At 36.6% G+C, this 16,335-nt stretch overlaps 1 protein-coding gene across 1 annotated transcript in view; it reads left to right on the top strand.

The window, feature by feature from the left end:
- LOC124169580 overlaps nucleotides 1-16,335 on the top strand; it is a 325,588-nt gene that overhangs the window by 294,731 nt on the left and 14,522 nt on the right. Inside the window, exons 28-31 of the mRNA XM_046548222.1 lie at nucleotides 3,634-4,613; nucleotides 7,673-8,061; nucleotides 10,734-10,921; nucleotides 11,715-11,975. Of these exons, the coding sequence (XP_046404178.1) occupies nucleotides 3,634-4,613; nucleotides 7,673-8,061; nucleotides 10,734-10,921; nucleotides 11,715-11,975 (1,818 nt within the window). The remainder of the gene's footprint in view (nucleotides 1-3,633; nucleotides 4,614-7,672; nucleotides 8,062-10,733; nucleotides 10,922-11,714; nucleotides 11,976-16,335) is intronic.

Here is a 16,335-nt window from a genome sequence, read left to right on the forward strand (position 1 = left end):
ACAAGATGTTTGCATCTCAAGTCTACACTATAGCAGAAGAGACAGAAATCAACCTTATTAAGCCACTATCGGAGAGAAAAACCCTATGTTGTTGTTCTTCAACAATGGACGTTTTCCAAAGTGCTGCATGTAACATGTAACATTGCACCCGTGTGAGTGATTGCGTACAATGTTCCCTGTTTCATGCTGTAACTTGGAAACGATTTGCCATATCCAGAAGAAGGACCTGGTGATTAGATTCAACTAGTGCTCTACCCACACTCAAGGACAACATGCCACAGGACTTATCCAAAGGTGTGTACCAAATGAAGGCTGGGAATGAGAGTTCTAGTGAGGCTTCAAGTGTGAAAAATCTAAAATACTCCAATGGCTGTTACATATTGACACTCTTCAACAGGAGACCAAAGTTGGTTGGTTGATGGGGACTGAATCAATTCAAGGCAGTGGCCAACCATATCCTCTCATCAAAGTCCCTTAAAGCAACATCCACTCAAGGGATCGCTGGATACAGGTTATCGTATCCATATGCTAGTATTCCATATTGTCTTCATTGTTTTAACTTTGCATTTATTCTGTATATAAAATTGCTTGTGGTGTCTTTGTATAAAATTAACTAACCTAACATTTTCCCCGCTGAATATATATATATATATATATGTATCTTCTACATTTGCCTTTTTTAAGTTGCCAAAGCATCTTAAAAAAATCAGCAGATTTTTGTTAGCTTTGGAGGACAGGGTGGTTTTTTCTGCCAGACATACAATGTGATAAGACAGCACGTTTTTGTGCATAGCACCTCGGTCCCAAGTCTGATGCCTGTATTTTGAATTTAAGCTCATTCACAGAAGTTTCTGTTAATGGAAATAACAGCAGCTGACTCCTTAAAGGTATGCTACTAGTGATACTATGTCACGTGCAAGTGTTATGCTGTATTTCGAGCAACATTAGTTACCTTTTCATCTAAAGCCAACAAAATGCCTTGGTAGCTTGAGTGGCCAGACAGCTAGGACAAATTCAGAAGATCTAGGTTTTAATCCTGGCCAAGACAAATGATTTTCCTCTGATGAAGTTTTGCACCTTCACCATTTGTCATGTTCCCTACCCTTTGGTGATGTTAATTTGCTGCCCACCCTCATATGGCAGCAAGGTGTCTGTACCCCTATCATGCTCTTGACATGCCTGCCCTAGAGACAGTTGTTTGTGTCATGGTTTTTATTTCAAAAACCTTTCCAAGGGTTGCCATTTACCAGCTCAAAAGCCGAAACAAGTACAAAATTCTTTGCTTTGAACTTTGTGCTCATACAAATAAGAATATAATTCAAAACAGAAAAGAGATTTGAGAAATGCATTAAATAATATTAAAAAAACATTATGTAGTTTTGTTTGGGGATGACCCGTCATTAATGAAGTTAGCTTCCTCTTCTAATTCTCTTGCTCTAAAGAACAAATGGTATCACTAAAATTTTGGTGTGCACTTCATATTTTGAGAAAAATCTGCTCGCTAGTAAAATTCAGTTGTAGAACTTGGGGAAATTTTGATTCTAAAATTTTATTTAAGTATCAATACTTAAAATTTTTTGTCTTAAAAAGGCGGGCATATGCAATATGTTAGGTATTACACCTGTATGTTGGTCAAAGTTTAAATTCTATGGTAGGTCCAGGATTTTGAAGGTGTCATCCAAGTCAATTTTTTCTGCTCATCCCCACTACCTCTTCTTTGCCAGCTGTGGTACCAACCAACTAGATCAAATTGACTGCGATTTATTGACTGGCTGAACTGAGTCTCTACTTAAAGACCTGGCAAAGTCTAAGGCCTCCCAATTTTTAAAGATATTTTCCATATTAATAAAATAATAATAGCTTTTATCACTTCGTGTCTGAAATTAACGATTTCTCTAAATTACAATTTAAAAAAAACACGGCTATGTAATGAATATAATACCGCATTAATAATACTCATGAGAACTGAGTACATTGAAAATTTCTAGTTAAATTAGCTGGAAGCAGGGAATGGAAATACTCATCCAATAGGTTTAAGTGAATTTTAGATTAGCAATACTTCATTATATGTCTGCAAGTATGGAAGCATCTGATATATTTAAGTTTTAATGCAAAATTATAATTACTAGAATTTATCAGACGTTAACCTCACTTGAGAAAGTATCTAGTACAGGTAAAAAGCTCATTTTCAGGACCTGGTAAGAGAGAAAACCCAGAAGATGATAAAATGTTAAATGAGTGAATGGGATGTTGTGGTCTTTTATGCACAATCTTTATGTATAATTTTATATTTTCCTTAGGTATTACATCCAGTAATATGGAGAACTGCTGCAAAAACTTGTATTTATGTGTTTGAATGTGTTGCATTGATATGGTAAACTATATTATCTTGTATCCTTATGGGCAGTTATATGTTTCATTTGCATGTTATTTTTGTCTACTATTACAGACTGTCCCTGAGATATTTCATTCCTTTTTGATTATAATTGATGTTAAAAGTGGTATTAAACATATAATTTACATGGAAAATTTCAAGGCGTTAACAGGAAAAGAAGGCAGAATATCAAAAGATGCATTTTTTTTCAAGAGAGTGCACTGATTCAAATGCATATTTCATGCATTATTTTCACAGTTAATTTCACAAATTTCACATTTCTCAAATTGATCAGAATACATTTTAAAAATGGCATCTTAAGGAATTGAAATTCCTGGATTTTTGTCTTGGAATGACTTATTTTCCGAATATAGTGATGGTTCCTGTTCCTAATCTAACCTTTTTAATTCAATTTTTTTTTAGTTCTTGAAAAAAATATTCACAAAGTTTACCTTGACAAGAGTATATGATTTTAAGAGGTGTCAATCTTAGAGTCATCATCTCTTAATCAAATTGGTTGTGTTAGCATAATAATATCTAACCCCTTGCTTTTATAAATCTAGATATATATTTTTTTGTTTGTGCAATATAATAATAGCTCATTATTTTGGTCTGTGTTTGGCATAATTCATGTGTTGAGTAAAAGTAGAGCATACTAGTTGATGTATTGGATATTATAAGAGTAATTCTTGGTAGTTATTCCTGGACTAAATTGATTGGATAGCATGTAGCTAAGTTAATGGTATTCCTGCAGTTTGCATACATATGTTAAAATGAATTTAAAAAAGAAATTTTATGAGACAGCAATAGCATTTTTTCACTTTTTATAAGTTTATGACATTGGAATATTACTGCAACTATCAATTACGTGTGATATTAGCCATCAAAATATTTCATTTGCATGTTATTATGTTCCTCCTATTTTCTCATAAAAATTATAATCACCCATTTGACGTTTTTTAATGAATTTTAAAGCATATTAATACATCACAACCATATTATCATGTATTCAACACGGTGAATTGATTCATTCCATACAAAGGCATTGAATGTTAAAAAATATATCTTTAGTGCCACTTCATGGAAATTTTTTTAAACAGTATTCTTATTTCGGGAGATTAATTATGTCTTATCCTCATTGTAGCTCAAAATTTTGTTTTCTTTATTAAAATTTTAATTTGGAAGGCCATATATTAACTTTATTTTGATAGTCTTACCGCCTAGTAATTTGATATGTAACAGATCAACATTTCTATTAGGATGATAGGGACCTAACTGCTGAGGAGAAGGCGCTGAAAGCCATGACTGCTGCTGTAGAAGGAGAAGATGATGATGAGGATGATGAAGATGAGGAAGACTGGAAGTCAATGATACCTACATCACCCACAAGTGCCATTGACCCGTTCACCCCTGACACCCAGGAAAAGACTGCTAAAAGTTTAAGCAACTCCCCTGTGGAAAGAAACAAGACTGACGAGGGAACAAGCTATAGAGACGCTCAAAAAGTGAGGGCCAGAATCATCCCTCGGGAGATCTCCATCGAGGAAGTTCCCGACAATGTGATCAAAACTGAAAAGGCTGGCCAGAAACTTTCGGCTGTGGCGGCGGCCGACAGTGCCTCGAGTTCTGTGTGCATACCTCTCCCGGTGATTGAAGTGCAGCCCCCCACGCCAGACACCAACAGGACAGTGGTGGAGGGGAGCGTGGCAGGGGGTAGCTGGAAGTCGGAGGTCAAGGGTGGGAGTGGATCGGGGAGTGTGGCAGATGGCGAGGAGGATGTAGACAGGAGGTCGGGTTCGGGGGATGGGGATCCCCCTTATAAATCGTTGTCGAGCGGCTTGAAGAAGTACGGGACCCTCAACAGCTTGGAGAGAGTGGGGTCGGACGATGAGGAGGAGGATGAGGAAGAGGGGGAAGGGGAGGGGGAGGAGGAAGAGGAGACGGAGTCATCTGGAAGTGGAGGCGTAGAGGGGAAGGGAGGGGAGAGTGGAAAACGGGAACCGGAGAAGAAGGCGATGGGGATCAGTGTCCCCGCGAGTGCCTCGGGTGGGGTCAAAGTGAAAGTGGAGGCTGCAGCTGCAGTGGTGGCAGTGGAAGTGGTCCCTCCAGGAGCAGTGGGGGCAGTTAGGGAGTCCCTCAGGGGATGGACAGCGAGGGCTGGGTCGTTTGTGGCGGAGAAGATGCAGTTGTTTGAGAGGCTGAGTGAGGAAGCTCGGTGTACGTCGGCCCTCATGGAGAGGTGAGTGAAAGGCATTTTTCAAAGACATTTCATGTGATTTTTCACAGTAACACTGGAAAGGGTACCCTGGCCCCTCACACTTCACTAACCATATTCCTATTTTCACGTTGACCGCCACACCGTTCATAGTGACCGGCCTCCAAGCTGCTAAATTCCAGGGTATTTTTTATGCCAAGGGTTACCAAGAGAGATCGTTTTGGCATGGACCATGACTGAAGAGGTCATTATGCCGTCAGAATAGAGTGAAATTCATGGTAATGATAGATGTATATATATATATATATATATGTGATATAAATCAATAATATTAAACTAATGAAAAAGCTTGGTGTATGTTGGCCCTTATGAAGAGGTGAGTAAAAGACATTTTTCAAAGACATTGCATGTGATTTTTCTCAGTAACACTGGAAAGGGTACCCTGGTCCCTCACACTTCACTAACCATATTCCTATTTTCATGTTGACCACCACTATGACCGTGCTGGTCATAGTGACTGGCCACAAAGCTGCTGAATTCCAGGGTAGTTCTTACTCCAAGGGTTACCGGAAGAGATTTTTTTGGCTTGGACTATGACTGAAGAGGTCATTTTGGGCTCTTATGTGTATTATTCAAGAAGTATGTTTTGAAGTCATTGACGTTCATAGTAAACTGCAAATAAGTGCATAAGTTTTGAGTATAATTAATTAACCTACAATAATGTTTGTTTAAAAAAAGGTATAGAAAAATTTTATGTACTCTTTATTTTAATACTGATTTAGTAATTCAATTTAATATTTTTACAGCTCTTGCACGTACCTAATTGAAAAATAATAAATGATAGTATGCTTGTTTTTTCATCCATGATGGCTAGGAATGACTGTTATCTCAACCACTAAAAATATGAAATGTACTGTGGGTGTATGTCCCACAATAATCCCTTATGACAACAGATTTGCAAAGTCATAAAAGCTTCTACTATTATGGTATTGTATGATTTGCCTATGTTTCTGTCTTAATTGGGAACTCTTCACATTTTTAATTCTTGATACAAAAAAACTTGATGTAGTACCCAGATTTCAATGGTGCTATTCTATTTTGAATCATTCTGTAAGCCAGTCAATGATGCCAATGAAATTTATTTCATGAGTTTGCTATTCAAATAAAGTGTCATTTGTCTTTCCCACTTTACAGTGAAACCATTTCAGCACGTGCATGGTTATAAGGACTTAATTTTCAAATAGCACGTAATAGTATCCTTACGCGTATGCAACACGTTGACCGAGTAAGTTGTAACGGCTGCCTATACATTGTAGTATGCAACCATTCGTACGACCTAGTGTAACGGGTTGCGTAATTACACGGATACCCTTTTTTTTTTAGAATTGTAATGTGTAAGTGAGTCGCATGAATAAATCTCCGAAATACATGTATGATATGTAACATTTCCTGGCTTTCTCAAATAATTATTTTTCATAATTTATAAAATGTGAAAAAATATTATTATATTTCATTAAAGAGAGCTTTTTGCATAAAAATTTATTTCTCATTTTCAGCTTAACTGAAAACCTGATTCTTTGATGACTGTCAGTAGATAATGGAATGGCACTACATGTCTTTGCCATTGTGTATTACAAGAAAAAATTCTGTGCATTCTTTAAACCTTCAAATTTAATATGCTAGACTCAATTGTGATTTAAGGCAAGCAAACAATATGTTAAACCCTGTAACTTTAATGACTGAAGGGAATTTTCCACTGCTGAATATAAAGTTATTATACCATTACACATGTTCTTTGTTGTCATTTTAAAAATATTATTGCTACTTGTAACTCATCATGCATTTCAAAAAGTAACCTTAACTGAATTAGATACTTGTTTCCAGTACTTGATCCATCTGATAATAATCTGATCTGATAATACATGGTGCACTTATGACTGACACCTTTAAATATTCCGAGCTAGTGTGATAGAGCACCTGATATGAATTTGGGGGATCTGGATTCAAATCCCAGTTATGGCAAATGATTAATTCCTTGTGAAATTTTATCCTTTTACATGGCATGTAAGTGACTCTGTGTACACTGTACCCCACTCCATATACTCTGGTAACCCACTGGCTAGGCCACTATTATTTCCTTGAATAATGTCAATGATGAAAGCCCTAGAGACCAAAGTTATAGAGCTATAACTTTGGTCTCTAGGGCTTTCATTTAACTCTCTTTTTTTAGGGCTCTCTTTAACCTTGTGAGTGTGCTTGCCAGGGAATCTCGATATTTCCCTAGAGATCTTTGAGAAGCCATCTAAATATCCAAACATCCATGAAACTTCAATCAAGGAAACAGATGTAAGCTTCAGTGTGCATGGAAATGGCTGTTTAAACCTGCCAAACAGAAGGACAGAGGGAATTTAGTGCCAAAGAGGAACTAGGCAATGGGCCTATGTAAGGTAGACCACCTGGATATCACCACTTTGACTGCTGTCACTATACACAACAAACGTGGTTGAAAACTCCAGAAGATGATGCCATTCATTATGCAACACTGGAAGCCTTTGCACAACATGCCTATTAAAATTTGTGACCAAGATATGTATTTGTGACCAAAGGCATTTTAGATTAGCGCAAACAGAAGTTGGCTGTGGAGGAACACAGAATTAATGAAGACTATGCCATTACATGGGGAGATACAAAAATTCTTTCTCACTCACAGTGCTACTGGGACTGCATAATTAAGGAAGCCATTGAGATATGCCTCAATCCCAAAAATGTCAATGGTGATACTGGCTTTCATCTAAGCAATTCTTGGACACCTGTCATAAATTGCATAAAAAACATAAGGAAAGTACGTAAAGGGCTTCAAAAGACCATTAGCAAATTGGACAACACCTGAGCCTTATTGTTGTATTTGCCATAATGGTCAATTCATTTCAGTCTGAATTGGGACATTTGGACAGTAACATGCCTGGCCAATACAACTGAATTAACCTGGTGCAGAGCCCAAGAAGAATTCTTGAAGATGTATATTCATTAGTTATTTACTTGAATAGTGTGTTGTTTCCTAACATGTGTCTTCTTTTTTTCAGAGAGAAGGAAGAAATAATGGTAACTACTATCACCCGGAGCATACATTCCGACGGGTCTGACGAAGAGAAGAAACCCAGTGTGGCTCCAAAAGGAACACCAAATGGAAACAGTGTGCGACCCTTGCCTGCAGTCCAAGTGCATTCAGGTTTGGGGAGCTCTGGTGGTCTCCTTGCCCGGCCCATTCACTCTCATCACCATCAACACCAGACATCATGCCTCTTGCCATACAGCAAGAGAGGCAGCATGTCTGACCCACCATCATCCCCTTCTCCTGAAGATGTCACTCCACCCAGTGGAGAGACAACGGATAGAGAAGATGCTTGGGGAACCCCCACCAGTGGGGAAATGGAGTTCTTTCCTATTACCTCATCCACAACTTCAACCATTGGTGATTAATGCATCTGAGCTATCCCAGCATTCCACGAATGAGTTTTGCTGGCTCTCTTTTGGCTTACCGTTGAGGGATTATTGTGCGTATTTGTTGGGAATAAATTATCCCTTCAGCTGCAGGAAACGTTCATTTACGAGTGTGCTGGTGAGTGGAGGAAAAATGTCGAAGAACATTTGCCCTGTTCTCTCACAGCCTTCTTATCCATATGTCGCAAGGTCTTTCTTTTATGAATGGTACAATTGGCAACCTTCCCTTCCAACCTGAAGTAGTCCCTTCATCACTTGATAGGAGTCACATTCCATTCTCTCGAGTTTCTAGCCTGTCCTTACAATGTCCCCTCAATACGCTCTGGTGATTGTACACAAAAAGTTAAATGCATATAAGTTTTAACTAGTGATGGGTTGATGCAATTCCTCAATTCTATACCAAGAATAGGAATCGAAAATGAGTACATATTTACATGGGTGATAAGTGGATTCTGATTCCAGCAGTACTTTAAACCACAAAATTATTCATGACCGTGCTTAGAACAGTCATTTGAATTTTTGCACCATGTAATCATGAGAACAAAACACATCCAAATCAGTGTAATGATCGTTTCTTCCATGCCGTTGTGCAGTGGTGACATTAAAGATACATACATTCGGTTCTGAAATTTAGCAATTGTATTTTAAATACGCAGTGATGATATGAGTGATGCTTTTGTTAACTGATTCTTTTACAGAGTAATAACTTTTTGCATAGTTGTCTTGTTGCCTGGAATTAATGGATATTTTTCTTGGAGCCTATGGCATTAGAATTGATTGAATCGGTATTGATAATCGGGATAAAAATGTCAGAACCAGGATTGGGATCAGAATTGCTAAAATTGTGGACTCGGCGCATCACTTATATAGGTAAATATCAACCAATTTCCTTGGTTTTTGGTTTCAAATTGGACAGGAAATTAGGGAAAAACTTAATGTCACCTCTGTTTTTTAGATTTTGGCCACTGAAATAATTTCACCAAATCATCAGAAATTCCACTATTCCAATGCTTAGTGGCTGTGGTCTTCCCCATTGGCTCTCAGGAAAAGGGTGGGGAGGGGACTACAATCTACCATGTCCTTACAGCAGAAAAAATTCTCTGGCCTTCATGGTAAAATTTCCCACAAAGAGTGAAAGACTAGCGACTGCAGCTGAAGGGTTAAAAAGTTTGGATGGATTTTTGGGTAAAATTTGGGGATTGTGGTGTTCTTTCTTTCATTCCTTTTCTGTGTTGGAGAAATTTCTTTCAAAAAAATGTTACATGAGAGAACTACAGGGTGTTTCAAAAAGGACTGTACAACTTTGAAAATTCATATAAATTTTATTAAGCAAGGTACAGAGCTGGTTTTGGTGTTATTTTAAAGGAAAAAAACTTCAAGTTTTTTTTACCTTAAACTAAAGATGTTCTATGTGGCTTCCGTTGGTTATTCTGCAGACATCCCATCGGTAGTCGATTTCTTCCCAGACTCTCACCAGCATTTCAGGTGTAACTTGCTCAGCAGCAGCGTAAATTCTTCTTAAAAGTTCAGCTAGAGTGGCCGGCAAAGGAGGTACGTACACCATATCTTTCACGAAACCCCAGAAGAAAAAATGGAGTGGTGTCAGGTCTGGGGAACGGGGGGCCATGCAATTGGCGCATCACGGCCAATCCATTGACTTGGGAAGTGGTCATTTAGAAAATCCCGTACGTCAGTCAGATAGTGTGGTGGTGCGCCATCTTGCATAAAGAAAACATTTCGTTCTCGGTCATCCTCATCAATCTGTGGTATTAAAAATTGTTACCATAATACAGTTGTAAAGTCCTTTTTGAAACACCCTGTATTTACATATAAAATGAGTGTGAAATAGCTTAATGAAGCATCAATCTCAAATATGATTATTTCATTGAAATTAATTCTTTCTGAACAATTGGTCAAAGTGTGGAAATCCATGCTGATATATTCAAATGAAGAATTAAAAATGAGGAAATCTTTCGTAGAGAAAGAGTTAAGTTTATGTAGATAAAAATAGGGAGGACTTCTTTCAGGTTTGTCGAATGCTGTTATTTTTTACAAACAAACAATAATTATACAGTTAAGGCTAATTATGTGATGGAATCCCAATAGATGCAATGCTTTAAAGATTTCAGTTCCAGTTTTGGGTTTTTAGATCCAGCTCTAATATTTGACATTCAAAATTATGAACTTCCATGTTCTTTTCTTACCCTGTCAAAATCAACGTCAACTTCATAATTGTTTCCTCCATGGCAACTTTGATACTCAAAGCAATTGATGGTTTTCTATATCATGTAGAACATACATCACTTTCTATTGCTATGTTGTTGTAGAGCAGCTTTTGAGTGAATATGTTAACTGAATTTCCCTAGCCAGGAGCCATTTTTTAACAGTTTCTTTATTTTATACATATTTTCTGTTTTATATAATAACGGCTTCAATGATTAATGGGTGGTTTATGCCCAATGAGCCAATATTTAATTGTTTTTATATATTTATTTATGTTTTATTGCTGATGTGAACATTGTTTCAAATCTCTAATTACTTGTTTATGCCCCAATGGCTCTGCCCAGGGCTTGCATTATAAATCATGAGTAGGTGTGGATGTCTTTATGGTGTAAGTCTTGGATTTTTGTTGTACCCTTGCAGCTCACGGAGGAGCCATTTCCTCTGGATTTGGTGGTGGAGGGGAAGGCCTTGCAGCTCTGGCATCCTCGTCTCATTGGCTTCCAGGCAATGGCGATGATGATGATGATGACAATGATGATGACATCGATGATGCTGATGATGATGTGGAGAATGATGATGATGATGATGGAGTGGAGTTGGCAGACGATGTCAGTGAAATCAATTTAAGTATTAGTGTTGTAATCTTAGGAATGGTTTAGTGCTACCCACAGTCTCTGCCTATTCTATTCCTCATATTCTGCTCTTTTTTCCTCTCATCTTGCAGTAAGATCTGCGTATACAGCATCTGCATGTATATGTATCAGATTTTTATCCTTCTAGACTCCTGTGAAAATTTCTGTTCATTTTACTAGAGAAAGAAAGCCTTGGCTATTATGTCTATCATTGGATAGTAATTAACTCTAGTCTTTTGTGATGCATTCACTATTGCCATAAATAATTATTCAAAATTAACTTTCATCATTGATGAAAATTCCAGTCCTGATATGCCCCAACAAAATAAAATGCATTTCAATAGCATACTGCCTGCATTACATGCTTATTATTTTTCAATGGTATTTATCAAGAATGAGGGTTATTTTTAAGGGATCAATGGGTGTGGATACTCACTTGGATTTCTTTAGCTTTGCCATTGATGTGAGCTATCAATAACTTAGTATTTTATGTAGTATAACTTTATGAATTATCAATGTCAAAAGAAAAGTTTCTCAATCATGTACTATCACAATTATCAAAGTTAAAAAATATTTCCAAAAAAATAATCATCACTTTTGGTTATTGAAACCATTATTTTACTATTATTATGCATGTAAATTTCAGTCAGTCTTGAATTAAGTTATTTGTTAATGACCAAAGTGTGTGAAAGTTTACCATATCAATATGCTTTCATGTTGGGTTTGCAATAAACTTATTGAATCAATCAACAAATTATCCTGTTTCCAGTTGGTGGCCATAGATGGAGGAGTTTCCGCTTCAGTCCTTTCCATGATCGCTCCTCCCCGTGGTATTTTCCCTCGGAGGAGGCTCGAGCCTCTTCCTGAAGAGGAGGAACCCCCAATGCAACCACAGGTACCTAAACAAACTGCTCCCAAACCCCCAGCTCCTAAAGCTCCCGCTCCAAAAGCTCCAGCTCCAAAAGCTCCAGTCCCAAAACCTCCTCCCAGAAGGAACTCTTCGGATTCAAATGGAACAGGTAGTGATCAGGTGAGTCACAGTTGTCATTAAGGTATATTCTAGAGTGTTTTATGTGCCTGCCCCCCCAGCCACTATTATAAATATTGAAGTTATGGATTCTAATAAATTATCTTGGTAATAATTGGCAGAAAATCTGAGGTTTGGTGAGCTGAGATACTCTCTTAGCGCTTTTAGTGACATTTCATGTGCGAATTTCATTTCAAGAGCCGAATGTGAGCAGAGAGTGGCGTAAGTTTTCCATGTTTTATGGATCTTGGGAGAATTTTATGTGAGCATTTCCATTAAACAACCAGGGTCATGTGACCAATGACAAATGACACTTTTGGAAGTCAAAAGAGATGATGGGTGGGCAAAGAGGCATTCCAAGTCTATCAAAATAAATAAAACTCTAAATGTATTTTAATGCAAGTCTTTGGGAACTAGGGTACACCAGCATTATCGGAAGTCTATGCCATTGGCCGCCTATGCAACAGGCAATTTGAGTTTTTTTTATGGGTTGGTTTTGTAAAGTAGGTAAATAATATAACTATAAGTAAAATTTTCTTAATTAATGGAGAACATAGTGGCTCATTATTGAGGTAAAAATTGTATAGTACTAAAATATTATTTTTTCTTTTGGCAAGATAGCTTTCTTTTGACTTATTGTGTTTTTCATATGCATTTAAACCCTTTTGCTCCCTCCGAAATTTCCGTTTTCACTCCCAGAAAGCTCAATCCCAATTCAAGAATGCATCAGGCTCTTTTGAATTGTGTTCTATATAAAAAATTCTTTTGTTTATATCTAATGCTAAATACTGTAGCAGGTAAACCATCTCATCAGGAGTGATAAACGTTTATATAACCTCCAGGATAAAAGTGAAACTACTTTCTGTTACTGGCCACAAATGTGTAGAAAAATATGTTTTTTTTAAGAAATACATGTTTTAACAAACAGCCCAAGCGGGCTTTGTCCTTTAATTCCATTAAGCTCTTCAATCATTCTTTTATAAGGAAAAAATAATTTTTACTGTAAGCACCCTCTGCTCATATAGGCAAAAAAATCTTTGACAAAATGATTTGCAATTCCTTGTTTAGTATTCTGAAAACAGGCATCAATATGAGAATTGAAATATGGACAATATTATTATATTCAGATTGTTTTTTCCTTTGATGGAAATGGGTTAAATTCTTTTTACGCAGTCGAATACATCAATCATATCAAGTTTTATCTATCAAGGACGAAAAATTCATTCCCAGAGCAATTACGTTATTGTTGAAAATAAAATTGTAAAATCTGAGTGGTAACAGCATTGTATTCTTTTAAAGTAATAAAGAAATTATGGAATGCTTAAATTTTTAACTTCTCAAAAATGGCTGTATTTCAAATGTTATTTCTATCTTAAATTAAACTTTTCTAAAGTGTGATTGCTGAGAGTTAGTCAATTAAGGAGTTCTTTGAGACACCTTTTTTGACTCTGCGTAAATTTTTTGAGCTAGTTTCTTAATTTGAGAGGGAAACAATCATTTGTATAAACTTTTGCTATTTTTTTATGTGATTTTAAATAAAATTGGCAATTAGCCACATAGTAAAATAATTACAGTGGAACCTCGTTAAAGCGAATACGGGCTATAACGACACCCCCGCTATTACGAGAGATAGCCGATGCACCGTCAATTGACCCTATAATAAGCGTGTTAAAAAATTCGTTTTTACGAGACCCTTTCGGTGTTGGCTCTCGCCATAGCGAGGGTTTCACCGCCGGAAGACTTTCATCAACACTCCTTAAACTCTGTAACTGCTAGCGATCTGTTAGAAATGAAGTTAATGGAGTGCTCAGTCTCAAATTTATGTGGTAAACTGTCGTTCAATAAATATAATCATTGACGAAACAATGCTTTGCATGATTTTTATTCAGTGCGGCGCTTATAAATTGTTTGAATAGTTAGTCGTTATTTGAGTAAGGAAATTTAATGATGCAAAAAAACATCGCCTTTCGTCTGGATTTATGCTTACGTTTATTGGATAGATGTTTATCTGTCACCGCACCACTCCTGTTCCTGTATATCTGTTCGCAACAGGTATATTGGCTATTATTTGCTCCACCTCCGGTAAAGCGACAATTCGCTATAGCGAGTGTTTATTAGTGCACCGTGGGGTGTCGTTATATCGAGGTTGCACTGTACAAGGATGATTCTTTCTCTTGTTGCTTGTTTCAGAATGAATTTGAATGTTTTAGCCATGAAAGCTTATTAGCGTGCACCAAAACAAGCAGCTCTCAAGGTTTTTAACCCTGAAATAAGAGTTTTTCACTGAATAGTTTTTAAGGAATGAGATGCATGTGTTAAGCTAGGCAGTGCACTCAGTCAATTATCCACTGCTTTTTACCATTATGACTTTATGAGACATCTTTGTTAACTGTCGGCACTTTATTTTTTAGATGCACGGTCATTGAGATGCAAACCGAAATGTACACACATCAATAAATGAGTAACTCACATGCTTTTCTCATTTATCCTTTGTTGCATTGCCAAAGTTTTTTGAAAAATTCATTCAGTAGATTTTGTATTATTTTGTTGCCAGTTGAAAGTCAAACACTTTTGTTTTGCACTTTTTTATTTCAGTACATATCTATTTTTACATAAAATTGGGTTGATTTTTTTTTATTTTTACACACACATATAAACTATTCAGTATAAACTGTGGAGTATGAGTTTATCTCCTAAATATAAATATATTAATTTATCAGCGTATAATTTAGCCTCAAGTATTTAGAGTGACTAAGAATAACAGTGATTGAGTTATAGGTGCTGAAGTGTTTTATTCAGGATTTATGGTGAATCTATCAATTTAAGAGCATTTATTAATAAAATATCTAATTATAATTCAAATCACATTTAGAACAAAACTAACTATCGACAACTCTTTAAAAAAGGGCTTTTTTTTTAATCGGATCGTGGCAATATATTTTGTGTGCCTTGAGAAATGTTGCTGCTCCAACAGATTTAACAACTTAAATATTTTTAAAGTGATGCACTCACTGTTTATTTTTATATATAATAAAAGACATTCACTTCAGTGAAGAATTTGTTTAGTTATACTAATATACATTCTTTCATTTAATTTGTCTAATGCTTAGAAAATATTGTTTGCGATAATATTGATAAATTAATGGTGAAATTTGCAGAATGACACTTTTTCAAAAGCCTACACTCAGTAAAGATCCCTGTCCAATGGTGTATTATATTTTACTGCAAATTACTTAATAACAGTACCTTGGGTTTTTTGATGATGTAATTGGCAGTTGTTCCTGTATAAGCTGAATTCAGATAATTGATTTACATACTGAATATTATACTGCAATATGGCAACCAGGAATGTGCTAATATGATTGAAAAAATCTTTCCTCATGATATTTGAGGCTCATATGAATGAATGATCTCTTTGGTAGTGAAAACTACAAACCAAAATATGTAACCTTTGAAAGTGTTAGTTTGTAATCATGAGGTATTCGAATAGAGAGCCAGAGTGAATGTTTCATGCATCAGGTATTCCCCACCGTTAAATAAAAATGGGCATGAAGCATTTACAAATTTTGTTTTTAAACTGTGAATACACAGGGTGCGTTCTGGAAGTAATGCCACTGATCATCTAATGCTTAGAAAATATTGTTCCTACCACTTGGAGTAGGTGAGGTGGACTGTAAGCTTTGCTGCAAAATCAGTGTTAGTGCTCTCCAAGCTGTGGATGCGGCAAGACATCAGTTATTGTAAACCTCTGCACTCTGATGAAAAGAATGGAATTGATGATTGAGCAGAGTTTAAGTTTTTTCAAAATTGAAAAAATCTGTAGATGATACAAAATGATTTGCAAGGATTTTAGGGACTATGCTCTGTCCCATTCACAAGATTTGGGGTGGTTTAAGTCCTTAATGGGGGACCAATTGAGTTTCACGTCCAAAAAAACAAGCGAGAGCAAATGAAAAGTGAAATCAGTGCTCATTGTCATTTTTGACAGCAAAGGAGTGGTCCATAAGGAATTTGTGCCTCAATGATAGACAGTTAACACTGCCTATTACATGGGTATAAACGAAAGATCTTTGCTACCTGGCAATTCCATCTCGACAACGAGCCTTGCCACAACACGCTACGATTCTGCAAGTTCCTGTCCAAACACAAGTTCAAACATTGCCCCACCCCCCAATAGTCCTGAAGTTGCACCAGCAGACTTCTTTCTGTTCCCTCAGATTAAGGCAGCCCCAAAATGAACATCTTTTTTGTCCATAGAAGATATTCAATCAGCTGTGACTAAGACCTTGCAAGAGGTCTACGAAGAAAAGTCACTGGAAAAAATGTGTAGTGGCTGAAAGACAGTAATTTGAAGAAGTTTAAG

The sequence above is a fragment of the Ischnura elegans genome, chromosome 12, assembly GCF_921293095.1.
Source record: "Ischnura elegans chromosome 12, ioIscEleg1.1, whole genome shotgun sequence".
In the NCBI taxonomy this organism is placed as follows: domain Eukaryota; kingdom Metazoa; phylum Arthropoda; class Insecta; order Odonata; family Coenagrionidae; genus Ischnura; species Ischnura elegans.